The following is a 14,878-nucleotide window of genomic DNA, read 5'->3' as shown; positions in this document are numbered from 1 at the left end:
TACTTCACTAAATATAATATTCTCTAGGTCCATCCATGTTGCTGCACATGGCAATATTCCATTCTTTTTATGGCTAATATTCCATTATATATATATGTGATATACATATCACATCTTCTTAAGCTAGTCCTGTATTGATGGGCACTTGGGTTGTTTCCACGTCTTGACTGTTGTAAATAGTTGCGCTGTGAACATTGGGGTGCATGTATCTTTTTGAATTAGAGTTTTCATCTTTTCTGGATGTATACCCAGGAGTGGGATTGCAGGATCATATGGTAGCTCAATTCTAAGTTTTCTGAGGACCCTCCATACTGTTTTCCCTAGTGGCTGTGCCAGTTTACATTCCCACCAACAGTGTAGGAGGGTTCATTTTCTCCACAGCCTCTCCAGCATTTTTATTTTTTTTTTGGTATACTTTTTCATGATAGCCATTCTGACAGGTGTGAGGTAATACCTCATTTGGTTTTGATTTGCATTTCTCTAATAATTAGCAGTGTTGAGCATCTTTTCATTTGCCTGTTAGCCATCTGTATGTCTTCTTTGCAGAAATGTCTATTTAGGTCTTCTGCCCATTTTTTGATTGAGTTGTTTGCTTTTCAATATTGAGTTGCATGACCTGTTTGTCTATATTGGATATTAACCCCTTGTCAGTTGCATCATTTGCTAATATTTTCTTCCATTCTGTAGGTTGTCTTTTCATTTTGTTGATGGTTTCCTTTGCTGTGCAAAAGCTTTTAAGTTTAATTAGGTCCTATTTGTTTATTTTTGCTTTGATTTCTTTTGCTTTGGGAGACTGATCTTCGAAGATACTGCTATGATTTATGTCCAAGGATGTTTTTCCTGTGTTCTCTTCTAGGAGCTTTATGGTGTCATGTCTTATTTAGGTCTTAAACCATTTTGAGTTTATTTTTGTATATGGTGTGAAGGAGTGTTCTAATTTCACTGATTTACATGTAGCTATCCAGCTTTCCCAGAACCATTTGCTGAAGAGACTGCCTTTTCTCCATTGTATATATTCTTGCCTGCTATATTGTAGATTAATTGACCATAGGTGCGTGGGTTTATTTCTGGGCTCTCTGTTCTCTTCCATTGATCTATATGTCTGTTTTTGTGTCAATACCATGCTGTTTGGATTACTGTAGTATTGTCTGAAGTCTGGAAGGGTTATGCCTCCTGCTTTGTTCTTTTTTCTCAGTACTGCTTTGGCAGTCTGGGTCTTTTTTGTGGTTCCATATGAATTTTCAAATTATTCGTTCTTGTTCTGTGAAATATGTCATAGATATTTCGATAGGGATTGCATTAAATCTATAGATTTCTTTGGGTCGTATGGCTATTTTAACAATATTAATTCTTCCAATCCAAAAGCATGGAATATCTTTCCATTTCTTTGAATCACCTTCAGTTTCCTTAATCAGTGTTTTATAGTTTTCAGCAAATAGGTCTTTCATCTCCTTGCTTAAGTTTATTCTTAGGTATTTTATTTTTTGATGTGATTTTAAACAGGATTATTTTTTACTTTCTCTTTCAGATATTTCATTATTAGTGTAAAGAAATGCAACAGATTTGTGTATATTAATCTTGTATCCTGCTACCTTGCTGAATTCATTTATTAGTTCTGATAGTTTTTGTGTGGAGACTCTAGGGTTCTTATATAGAGTATCATGTCATCTGCAAATAATGACAATTTTACCTCTTCCCTTCCATTTGGATATCTTTTTGAAGAATTTTTTTTTATTGAAGTACAGCTGATTTACAGTGTTGTGCTAATCTCTGCTGTACAACCAAGTGACTCAGTTACACACATATATATTGATACATTCTTTTCCATTATGGTTTATCCCAGGAGATTGGATATAGTTCCCTGTCCTATACAGTAGGACCTTGTTGTTTATCGATTCTAAGTGTAAGAGTTTGCATCTACCAACCCCAGATTCCCAGTCTATCCCTCTCCCTCCCCCCCTCCCCCTTGGCAACCACAAGTCTGAGTCTTTCTCTGTTTTGTAGATAGGTTCATTTGTGCCATATTTTAGATTCCACATATAAGTGCTATCATATGGTATTTGTCTTTCTCTTTCTGACTTACTTCGCTTAGTATGATAATCTCTAGATCCATCCACATTGCTGCAAATGGCATTATTTTGTTCTTTTTTATGGCTGAGTAGTATTCCATTGTATATATGTACCACATTTTCTTTATGCATTCATCTGTCTATGGACATTTAGGTTGTTTCCATGTTTTGGCTATTGGGAATAGTGCTGCTCTGAACATAGGGGTACATGTATCTTTTTGAATTATGGTTTTGTCCAAGTATATGCCCAGGAGTGGGATTGGTAGATCATATGGTAATTCTGTTTTTAGTTTTCTGAGGAGCAGCCATACTGTTTTCCATAATGGCTGCACCAACTTACGTTCTCACCAACAGTGTAGGAGGGTTCCCTTTTCCATTTGGATACCTTTTATTTCTTTTTCTTGTCTGATGGATGTGACTCAGACTTCCAGTGCTATATTGAGTAGAAGTGCCAAGAGTGGGCATCCTTGTCTTATTCCTGAATTTAGTGGGAAGGCTTTCAGCTTTGCACCGTTGAGTATTAGGTTGTCTGTGGGCTTGTCACAACTGGCTTTTATTATGTTGAGAAATGTTCCCTGTATACCCACTTTGGTGAAGGTTTTTATCATGAATGGATGTTGAATTTTATCAAATGCTTTTTCTGCATCTATTGAGATGATCACATGGTTTTTGTCTTTCCTTTTGTTAACGTGATGTATCACATTGATTGATATGCATATGTCAAACCATCCTTGCGACCCTGGATTGAATCCAGCTTAATCATAGTATATGATCCTTTTTTTTGTACTGTTGGTTTTGGCTTGCTCATATTTTATTGAGGATTTCTGCATCTATATTCATCAACGATATTGGCCCGTGATTTTCTTTTTTTTGTAATATCTTTATCTGTTTTTTTTTTTTTTTATCAGGGTGATGGTGGTCTCATAGAATGAATTTGGGAGTATTCCCTCCTCTTCAATTTTTCGGAATAGTTTGAGAAGGACTGGTATTAGTTATTTGTATGTTTGGTAGAATTCCCCAGGGAAGCCGTCCAGTCCTGAACTTTTGTTTGCAAGGAATTTTTTAAATTACAGATTCTAGTTCATTTCTAGTGATTGATCTGTTCAAATGATCTGTTTCTCCTTAACTCAGTTTTAGCAGGCTGTTTGTTTCTAGAAACTTGTCCATTTCTTCTTGGTTGTGCAGTATGTTGGCTTATATCTGTTCATAGTATGCTTTTTTTAAAAAAATTCTATGACATCAGTTGTTATTTCTCCTCTTTCATTTCTTTTCTTGTTTATTTGGATCCTCTCTCTTTTCTTCTTGGTAAGACTGGCTAGAGGTTTGTTGATTTTGTTTATGTTTTCAAAAAAAAAAGCTTTTGGTTTTACTGATCTTTTCTATTTTTTTGATGTCTTATTTATTTCCTCTCTGATCCTTATAATTTCCTTTCTTCTCCTGACTTTGGGTTTTATTTGTTCTTCTTTTTCTAATTCTTTTAAGTAGTAGGTTAGGTTGTTTGAGATTTTTCCTGTTTCTTGAGGAAGGCCTGTATTGCTGTGAACATCCTTAGAATTGCTTTTGCTGTGTCCCATAGATTTTGTATGGTTGTGTTTTCATTTTCTTTGTTTCAAGGTATTTTCTGATTTCTTCTTTGATTTCAACATTGACCCATTGGTTTTTTTAGTAGCATGTTGTTTAGTCTCCATGTATTTTTGTTCTTTTCCTGTTTTTCCTTCTGTGGTTGATTTCTAGTTTCATACCATTGTGGTCAGAAAAGATGCTTGAAATAATTTCTGTCCTCTTAAATTTGTTGGGGCTTGTTTTGTGACCTATTATGTGGTCTATTCTGGAGACCATTCCATGCACACTTGGGAAGAATGTATATTTTGGGTTTTTTTGGATGTGGTGTCCTATAGATATCAATTAAGTTCAATTGGTCTATTGTGTCATTTAGGACCTCTGTTGACTTTTTGATATTCTGTCTGGGTGATCTCTCCATTGATGTTACGGGGGTGTTAAAGTCTCCTACCATTACTGTATTATTATCCATTTCTCCCTTTATGTCAGTTAGTATTTGCTTTATATGTTTAGGTTCCCCTATATTGGATACATATATGTAAATGAGTGTAATATCTTCTTCTTGTATGGATCCCTTTATCATTATATAATTCCCTCCTTTGTCTTTCCTTATGTCTTTTGTTTTAAAGTCTTTTTTGTCTGAGTATTGCTACCCCCACTTTCTGGTCATTTGTGTTTGCATGAAATATCTTTTTCCATCCCCTCACTTTCTGTCTGTGTGTTTCTTTTGCCCCGAACCGAGACTCTTTTAGGCAGCATATTGTAGGTTCTTGTTTTTTATCCAATCTGCCACTCTGTGTCTTTTGATAGGAGCATTCAGTACATTGACCTTTTTTTTTTTTTTAGTTATTTTTTGTTGTTGTAGTTGTTTTTTTATACAGCAGGTTCTTATTAGTCATCAATTTTATACACATCAGTGTATACATGTCAATTCCAATCACCCAGTTCAGCACTCCACAATCCCCACACCCCCCGCGGTTCTCCCCACTTGGTGTCCATACGTTTGTTCTCTACATCGTGTCTCAACTTCTGCCATGCAAACCGGCTCATCTGTACCATTTTTCTAGGTTCCACATACATGCGTTAATATACAATATTTGTTTTTCTCTTTCTGACTTACTTCACTCTGTATGACAGTCTTTAGATCCATCCACGTCTCAACAAATGACTCAGTTTCGTTCCTTTTTATGGCTAAGTAATATTCCATTGTATATATGTACCACATCTTCTTGATCCATTCATCTGTCGATGGGCATTTAGGTTACTTCCATGACCTGGCTATTGTAAATAGTGCTGCAATGAACACTGGGGTGCATGTGTCTTTGAATTATGGTTTTCTCTGGGTATATGCCCAGTAGTGGGATTGCTGGAACATATGGTAATTCTGTTTTTAGTTTTTTAAGGAACCTCCATACTGTTCTCCATAGTGGCTGTATCAATTTTTACATTTCCACCAACAGTGCAAGAGGGTTCCCTTTTCTCCACACCCTCTCCAACATTTGTTGTTTGTAGATTTTCTGATGATGCCCATTCTAACTGGTGTGAGGTGATACCTCATTGTAGTTTTGATTTGCATTTCTCTAATAATTAGTGATGTTGAGCAGCTTTTCATGTGCTTCTTGGCCATCTGTATGTCTTCTTTGGAGAAATGTCTGTTTAGGTCTTCTGCCCATTTTTGGATTGGGGTGTTTGTTTCTTTGATATTGAGCTGCATGAGCTGTTTATATATTTTGGAGATTAATCCTTTGTGTGTTGATTCATTTGCAAATATTTTCTCCCATTCTGAGGGTTGTCTTTTCGTCTTGTTCATGGTTTCCTTTGCTGTGCAAAAGCTTTGAAGTCTCATTAGGTCCCATTTGTTTATTTTTGTTTTTATTTCCATTACTCTAGAAAGTGGATCAAAAAAGTTCTTGCTGTGATTTATGTCAAAGAGTGGTCTTCCTATGTTTTCCTCTAAGAGTTCTATAGTGTCCAGTCTTACATTGAGATCTCTAATCCATTTTGAGTTTATTTTTGTGTATGGTGTTAGGGAGTGTTCTAATTTCATTCTTTTACATGTAGTTGTCCGGTTTTCCCAGCACCACTTATTGAAGAGACTGTCTTTTATCCATTGTACTCCTTTGTCATAGATTAGTTGACCATAGGTGTGTGGGTTTATCTCTGGGTTTCTATCTTGTTCCACTGATCTATGTTTCTGTTTTTGTGCCAGTACCATATTGTCTTGATTACTGTAGCTTTGTAGTATAGTCTGAAGTCAGGGAGTCTGATTCCTCCAGCTCCATTTTTTCCCTCAAGACTGCTTTGGCTATTCGGGGTTTTTTTGTCTCCATACAAATTTTAAGATTATTTGTTCTAGTTCCGTAAGAAATGCCATTGGTAATTTGATAGGGGTTGCATTGAATCTGTAGATTGCTTTGGGTAGTATAGTCATTTTCACAATATTGATTCTTCCAATCCAAGAACATGGTATATCTCTCCATCTGTTGGTATCATCTTTAATTTCTTTCATCAGTGTCCTAAAGTTTTCTGCATACAGGTCTTTTGTCTCCCTAGGTAGGTTTATTCCTAGTTATTTTATTCTTTTTGTTGCAGTGGTAAATGGGAGTGTTACCATAATTTCTCTTTCAGATTTTTCATCATTAGTGTATAGGAATGCAAGAGATTTCTGTGCATTAATCTTGTGTCCTGCAACTTTACCAAATTCATTGATTAGCTCTAGCAGTTTTCTGGTGGCATTTTTAGGATTCTCTATGTATAGTATCATGTCATCTGCAAACAGTGACAGTTTTACTTCTTCTTTTCCAATTTGTATTCCTTTTATTTCTTTTTCTTCTCTGATTGCCATGGCTAGGAATTCCAAAACAATGTTGAATAATAGTGGTGAGAGTGGACATCCTTGTCTCGTTCCTGATCTCAGAGGAGATGCTTTCAGTTTTTCACCATTGAGAATGATGTTTGCTGTGGGTTTGTCATATATGGCCTTTATTATGTTGAGGTAGGTTCCCTCTATGCCCACTTTCTGGAGAGTTTTTATCATAAATGGGTGTTGAATTTTGTCAACAGCTTTTTCTGCATCTATTGAGATGATCATATGGTTTTTATTCTTCAGTTTGTTAATATGGTGTATCACATTGATTGATTTGTGTATATTGAAGAATCCTTGCATCCCTGGGATAAATCCCACTTGATCATGGTGTATGATCCTTTTAATGTGTTGTTGGATTCTATTTGCTAGTATTTTGTTGAGGATTTTTGCATCTATATTCATCAGTGATGTTGGTCTGTAATTTTCTTTTTTTGTAGCACCTTTGTCTGGTTTTGGTATCAGGGTGATGGTGACCTCATAGAATGAGTTTGGTAGTGTTCCTTCCTCTGCAATTTTTTGGAAGAGTTTGAGAAGGATGGGTGTTAGCTCTTCTCTAAATGTTTGATAGAATTCACCTGTGAAGCCATCTGGTCCTGGACTTTTGTTTGTTGGAAGATTTTTAATCACAGTTTCCATTTCATTACTTGTGATTGGTCTGTTCATATTTTCTGCTTCTTCCTGGTTCAGTCTTGGAAGGTTATACCTTTCTAAGAATTTGTCCATTTCTTCGAGGTTGTCCATTTTATTGGCATAAAGTTGCTTGTAGTAGTCTCTTAGGATGCTTTGTATTTCTGTGGTGTCTGTTGTTAACTTCTCCTTTTTCATTTCTAATTTTATTGATTTGAGTCCTCTCTCTCTTTTTCTTGATGAGTCTGGCTAATGGTTTATCAATATTGTTTATCTTCTCAAAGAACCAGCTTTTAGTTTTATTGATCTTTGCTATTGTTTTCTTTGTTTCTATTTCATTTACTTCTGCTCTGATCTTTATGATTTCTTTCTTTCTGCTAACTTTGGGTTTTGTTTTTTCTTCTTTCTCTAGTTCCTTTAGGTGTAACGTTAGATTATTTGAGATTTTTCTTGTTTCCTGATGTAGGCTCGTATAGATATAAACTTCCCTCTTAGAACTGCTTTTGCTGCATCCCGCAGGTTTTGGATCGTCGTGTTTTCATTGTCATCTGTCTCTAGGTATTTTTTGATTTCCTCTTTGATTTCTTCAGTGATCTCTTAGTTATTTAGTAACGTATTGTTTAGTCTCCATGTGTTTGTGGTTTTTACGTTTTTTTCCCTGTAATTCATTTCTAATCTCATAGCGTTGTGATCAGAAAAGATGCCTGATATGATTTCAATTTTCTGAAATTTACTGAGGCTTGATTTGTGACCCAAGATGTGATCTATCCTGGAGAATGTTCTGTGCGCACTTGAGAAGAAAGTGTAATCTGCTGTTTTTGGATGGAATGTCCTATAAATATCAATTAAATCTATCTGGTCTATTGTGTCATTTAAAGCTTCTGTTTCCTTATTTATTTTCATTCTGGATGATCTGTCCATTGGTGTAAATGAGGTGTTAAAGTCTCCCACTATTACTGTGTTACTGTCGATTTCCTCTTTTATAGCTGTTAGCAGTTGCCTTATGTATTGAAGTGCTCCTATGTTGGGTGCATATATATTTATAATTGTTATCTCTTCTTCTTGGATTGATCCCTTGATCATTATGTAGTGTCCTTCCTTGTCTCTTGTAACATTCTTTATTTTAAAGTCTATTTTATGTGATATGAGTATTGCTACTCCAGCTTTCTTTTGATTTCCATTTGCATGGAATATCTTTTTCCATCCCCTCACTTTCAGTCTGTATGTGTCCCTAGGTCTGAAGTGGGTCTCTTGTAGACAGCATATATATGGGTCTTGTTTTTGTATCCATTCAGCGAGCCTGTGTCTTTTGGTTGGAGCATTTAATCCATTCACGTTTAAGGTAATTATTCATATGTATGTTCTACTACCATTTTCTTAATTGTTTTGGGTTTGTTTTTGCAGGTCCTTTTCTTCTCTTGTGTTTCCCACTTAGATAAGTTCCTTTAGCAGTTGTTGTAGAGCTGGTTTGGTGGTGCTGAATTCTCTTAGCTTTTGCTTGTCTGTGAAGCTTTTGATTTCTCCATCGAATCTGAATGAGATCCTTGCTGGGTAGAGTAATCTTGGTTGTAGGTTCTTCCCTTTCACCACTTTAAGTATATCATGCTACTCCCTTCTGGCTTGTAGAGTTTCTGCTGGGAAATCAGCTGTTAACCCTATGGGAGTTCCCTTGTGTGTTATTTGTCGTTTTTCCCTTGCTGCTTTTAATAATTTTTCTTTGTCTTTAATTTTTCCCAATTTCATTACTATGTGTCTCGACCTGTTTCTCCTTGGGTTTATCCTTTATGGGACTCTCTGTGCTTCCTGGACTTGGGTGGCTCTTTCCTTTCCCATGTTAGGGAAGTTTTCAACTATAATCCCTTCAAATATTTTGAGTCTGGTCCTTTCTCTCTCTCTTCTCCTTCTGGGACCCCTATAATGCGAATGTTGGTGCATTTAATGTTGTCCCAGAGGTCTCTTAGGCTGTCTTCATTTCTTTTCATTCTTTTTTCTTTATTCTGTTCTGCAGCAGTGAATCCCACCATTCTGTCTTCCAGGTCACTTATCCGTTCTTCTGCCTCAGTTATTCTGCTATTGATTCCTTCTAGTGTAGTTTTCATTTAAGTCATTGTATTGTTCATCTCTGTTTGTTTGTTCTTTAATTCTTCTAGGTCTTTGTCAAACATTTCTTGCATCTTCTCAATCTTTGCCTTCATTCTTTTTCCGAGGTCCTGGATCATCTTCACTATCATTATTCTGAATTCTTTTTCTGGAAGGTTGCCTATCTCCACTTCATTTAGTTGTTTTTCTGGGGTTTTATCTTGTTCCTTCATCTGGTACATAGCCCTCTGCCTTTTCATCTTGTCTATCTTTCTGTGAATGTGGTTTTTGTTCCACAGGCTGCAAGATTGTAGTTCTTCTTGCTTCTGCTCTCTGCCCTCTGGTGGATGAGACTATCTGAGAGGCTTGATGGGAGGGACTGGTGGTGGGTAGAGCTGGGTGTTGCTCTGGTGGGCAGAGCTCAGTAAATCTGTAATCCACTTGACTGTTGATGGGTGGGGCTGGGTTCCCTCCCTGTTGGTTGTTTGGCCTGAGGCAACCCAACACTGGAGCCTAGCTGGGCTCTTTGCTGGGGCTAATGTCAGACTCTGGGAAGGCTTACACCAAGGAGTACTTCCCAGAACTTCTGCTGCCAGTGTCCTTGTCCCCAGGGTGAGCCACAGCCACCACCCTCTCTGCAGGAGACCCTCTAACACTAGCAGGTAGGTCTGGTTCAGTCTTCCCCGGGGTCACTGCTCCTTCCCCTGGGTCCCAATGCACACACTACATTGTGTGTGCCCTCCAAGAGTGGAGTCTCTGTTTCCCGCAATCCTGTCGAAGTCCTGCAATCAAATCCCACTAGCCTTCAAAGTCTGATTCTCTAGGAATTCCTCATCCCGTTGCCCGACCCCCAGGTTGGGAAGCCTGACGTGGGGCTCAGAACCTTCACTCCAGTGGGTGGACTTCTGTGGTATAAGTGTGCCAGTCTGTGAGTCACCCACCCAGCAGTTATGGGATTTGATTTTACTGTGATTGCGCCCCTCCTACCGTCTCATTGTGGCTTCTCCTTTGTCTTTGGACGTGGGGTATCTTTTTTGGTGAGTTCCAGTGTCTTCCTGTCGATGCTTGTCCAGCAGCTAGTTGTGATTCTGGTGTTCTCGTAAGAGGGAGTGAGAGCACGTCCTTCTACTCTGCCATCTTGGTTCCTCCCTTCCAAAAAAAATCTCATTGACCTTTAAAGTAAGTATTGATAGGTATGTACTTACTGCCATTTTAAGTTTTGTTTTCCAGTTGTTTTTGTAGTTCTTCTATGTTTATTTCTTCTTCTTTTTGTTTTTCCTTTTGTGGTTTGATGGTTTTCTTTTGCAGTATGCTTGAGTTCCTTTCTTTTTGGTTTTTGTGTATCTTTTGTGTGTTTTAGATTTGTGGTTACCCTGGATTACAAGTATGTTGACCAATAATTATATGTGCTTGCTTTAGACTGATAGTCGTAGAAGTTCAAGCACATACTAAAAGCTCTACATTTTATACTACCCTCCCCCACATTTTGTGACTTTGATGTCCTATTTTACATCTTCATGCTTATCCTTTTGCTGTTAATTGTAGTTATAATCATTTTTACAATTTTTTTGATTGTTTACTCTATGTACTGGCTTATTTAAGTGATCATCAATCCTTTTATATATTTGCCTTTCCTATTGTGATTTTTCCCATTCCTATAGACCTTGCTTCTTCTCTATTTATTTTTATTTTATTTTTTAAGATAAATTTATTTATTTATTTATTTATGTTTGGCTGTGTTGGGTCTTCGTTGCTGTGTGTGGGCTTTCTCTAGTTGCAGCAAGTGGGGGCTATTCTTCATTATGGCGCACGGGCTTCTCATTGCAGTGGCTTCTCTTGTTCTGGAGTGTGGGCTCTAGGCACGCAGGCTTCAGGAGTTGTGGCTCGTGGGCTCTAGAGCGCAGGCTCAGTAGTTGTGCTGCATGGGCTTAGTTGCTCAGCGACATGCGGGATCTTCCCAGACCAGGGATCTAACCAGTGTCCCCTGCATTGGCAGACAGATTCTTAACCACTGCACCACCAGGGAAGTCCCACTTCTTCTCTATTTAGAAAAGACCTTTCAATATTTCTTTTAGGGTAAGTGTAGTACTGTTGAATTCTTTTAGGTATTGCTTGTCTGAGAAATTCTTTATCTTTCCTTCTATTCTAAATGGTAATCTTGCTGATAGGGTATCCTAGGTTGCTGATTTTTCTCTTTCAGGACTTTGAATATACCATGCCACTCCATTATGGTCTGCAAAGTTTCTGCAGATAAATCAGCTGATAGCTTTATGGGGGTTCCCTTGTAACTGACTCTGTTTTTCTCTTGCTGCCTTTAGAATCCTCTCTTTAACTTTTGCCATTTTAATTATGATATATCTTGGTGTAGCTCTGTTTGGGTTCATCTTGTTTGGCACCCTCTGTGCTTCCTGTACCTGGATATCTGTTTCCTTCTTTAGGTTTGGGAAGTTTTCAGCCATAATTTCTTCAAATACATTTTCCATCCATCTCTCTTTTTCTCCCTCTATAACCCATATTATGTGCAGGTTGGCACGTTTTATAATATCCCATACATCTCATATGTTGCTTTCATTTTTTTTTATTCATTTGTCTTTCGATCTGCTGTTCTGATTGGATGATTTCTATTATTCTATCTTCCAGATCACTTATTTGTTCTACTGTGTCATTTAGTTTGCTATTCATTGCTTCTAGATTGGTTTTTATCTTGGTAATTGAATTGTCCATTTTTGATTGGTTCATTTTTATAATTTCTAGTTCCTTGTTACAGTGATCTGCATTTCTATCAATAATCTTTCTTATTTATGTTAGCCTTTTTATTACCACCTTTTTGAGTTCAAGGTCTAGTAAACTGGTGAGCTCTGTTTCGTTGTTTTTTTCTTACAGAGGATCTTTGTTCTTTTAATTCGGAGTGGTTCCTCTGACTTTTCATTTACTTAACTTTGTCTCTGTTAATTTAAGAGAAACAGTTATCTACTATGGTCTTGAAAGGGTGGTTTTATGTGGGAGCATCTTGGTGCAGGCTGTGTGTGTCCAATGTTTTGGTGCAAAGGCTGGTTTTGGTATAGACACCAGCCATGTCTTTCCTCAGGTTTTGCTGGCTGTTATCCCCTTGATAGGGGGTGTGGTTCATGCTAGAGTATCTAGAGCCTATGCAGAATGTGAGGCAGGGCTTCCTCTCTGCTCTGTGGCTGTCACCACTTTGTCAGAGGCAGGTCTGCTCCCCAGTTGTTGGATTAGAAGCTCTGAGGGTTGGGTCTGATCAGGCTCTGTTGCCCTTGAGTCTGTCCCCTGCCCCAAAGCAAGTGAGGCTTGTTCGGTCACAGAGGACCTGTGTGCCACCTGAGTAGGCATCTGTGATTCTGCTCAGAAGCTGCTTAAGTTCGCGTCCCTTTCTCTGTTGTATTTGTCCCAGATATAGTGCAAGGCTGTGGTGTGACATAGGCTGGGGCTGGCGGTCAGGGCATTGTGGATATAGGAACTGAGGTGGCTGTGCTTCCTCCTGAGATCTGGGCTGCCTCTGTGGCAGACGTCTCCCAAGACCTGCCTGCTCCAGATCTACCACTAAGGTGTGGTGTGGAATAGGTGGAGCCGGGGCACTCTCACTGGGAGCCGAACCACCACCTATTCCTGAGCGTGCTGACAATGGCCTCCACGGCTCCACCCAGATCACACTCCAGGCCCTCTGGGTGGTCTCTGCATAGCTAGATGGAGCCCTTTCCCAGAGCCTATGTGCTCAAAGTTCAGGGCTTAACTACTGCACACTCTTTTTTTTTTTTTTTAATTTTTATTTATTTATTTATTTATGGCTCTGTTGGGTCTTCGTTTCTTGTGCGAGGGCTTTCTCTAGTTGTGGCAAGCGGGGGCCACTCTTCATCACGGTGCGCAGGCCTCTCACTATCGCGGCCTCTCTTGTTGCGGAGCACAGGCTCAGTAATTGTGGCTCACGGGCCCAGTTGCTCCGCGGCATGTGGGATCTTCCCAGACCAGGGCTCGAACCCGTGTCCCCTGCATTGGCAGGCAGATTCTCAACCACTGCGCCACCAGGGAAGCCCTGCACACTCTTTTGATGCCACCCTATGTGCACGCTGACAGTACCCACCACAGCTCCACCCGGATCACACCCCAGGCACCCTGGTCTGTCTCTGGGTAGCTAGATCAAGTCTTTGCCCAGAACCTACGCCAGGCTATAGTGTGGAGTGAGTGGGGCTCGGGTACTTGCCCCTTTGGGTTGGGAAGTGCCATGAGGTTCTCTTTGCCCTGATTGTTAGCAAGCCAGAATGTGTGTGTACTCCTTAAGGTAGAGTCTAGGCTTTTCCAGCCCTTCTGTCTGTCTCAGCAGATTTCCCAGCAGGCCAGGGTGCTTGTCTCCTGTGCACAGGACCCAAGGACTGTGATGCCCAGGTTGGGCTTGACTTGCTTGCTCCCCAGGGCGAGTGTCCACCCATGTAGACCTTTTCTTCCTTACAGATCTCTCCTGGGGCACAGGTCCTGATCCAATGCCTTTTTTTCCCATCTCACCTGGTTATGTGGAGATTTGTCTCACAGCTTTGGTTGTATAGGAATTTTTCTGCCACTTTCCAGTTAGTTTTCCATGAGAATTATTCTACATGTATATGTATTTTTGATGTGTTTGCTGTGGGAGGTGAGTTCCACATTCTCCTATTCTGCCATCTTGGTTACCCTCCCCTGAATTATATTCCTAATAGATTGTTTTTTTCCTTTCTTAGGTACCTCTTCAGAAGACTATCAGAAATGCCATAGAAAAGTGTAAGAACTAACATTTTGAAAGTTGTTGTGCTTTTAAAAGTTTGTGTACTAATAGTTATACAGCAAGTATGATTGGTAACCCACAAATTCAGGTGTTTGTTTATTCAGTATTTGTTGAGGACTCACTGTATACGAGAACTGTTCTGATTGCTGGAGGTGTATTTGCTATCTATCCATCTGTCTGTCTGTCTATCTATCTAATTGCTGTAGTGAACAAAATTGATTAAAAACAAAATCTCTGCCTTCTTTGAGTCCACATTCTAGTTGGAGGAGATGGACAATAAATAAATAAGCAAGTAAATTTATACCATGCTGTATGGTAATGAATGCTATGGACAAAAATAAAACAAAATAGGGGACTAGAGAGTATTGGGATTGCTCTTTTAAGTAGTGTGGTCTGAGACTCACCATTGAAAAGGCAGCATTTGAGCAGAGACCTAAAGAAGGAGACAGAGCAAGCTGTGTAACTCATTGGAGAAAAGAGCATTCCAGGTAGAGGGAATAGCTGAAGCCATGCCCTGAAGCAAGAAGGCCTGGGCTCCTGGTGTGAAGTGAAGGAGGAGGAGTGAGGTAAGAGATAAAGTGAGAGAAGAAGCAAGAGGCCAGATCATATAAGGCATTTTAGTCAAATATAAGTGAATTGGAAGGCCTTTGAAGGGTTTAGAAGGATGATATGATACGACTTATGTTTTAAAAGAATCATGCTAGCTGCTGTGTTGAGAATAGACTATGATGAGGCAAAGAATTAGGGAAATTATAGTTAGGAGACTACTGCCCTAATCTGGGCAAGAAATATTGGGAGTATGGACCAGAGTGGCAAGAGGGGAGATAGTGAGAGGTAGGATTTTGGATATATTTTGAAAGCAGAACTAAGAGGATCCACTGAAGGACTGAGTGGTGAAGTATGAAA

At 39.0% G+C, this 14,878-nt stretch overlaps 1 protein-coding gene across 1 annotated transcript in view; it reads left to right on the top strand.

The window, feature by feature from the left end:
• The window catches only part of MEIKIN (meiotic kinetochore factor), a 139,586-nt gene that overhangs the window by 19,203 nt on the left and 105,505 nt on the right, over nucleotides 1-14,878 (top strand). Inside the window, exon 7 of the mRNA XM_059919095.1 lies at nucleotides 13,929-13,968. Coding sequence (XP_059775078.1) covers nucleotides 13,929-13,968 — 40 coding nt within the window. The remainder of the gene's footprint in view (nucleotides 1-13,928; nucleotides 13,969-14,878) is intronic.

This window comes from Balaenoptera ricei, chromosome 3 (genome assembly GCF_028023285.1).
Source record: "Balaenoptera ricei isolate mBalRic1 chromosome 3, mBalRic1.hap2, whole genome shotgun sequence".
NCBI lineage: Eukaryota > Metazoa > Chordata > Mammalia > Artiodactyla > Balaenopteridae > Balaenoptera > Balaenoptera ricei.
The sequence above is the reverse complement of the archived record's forward strand: the minus strand, read 5'-3'. Positions and strand labels throughout refer to the sequence as shown.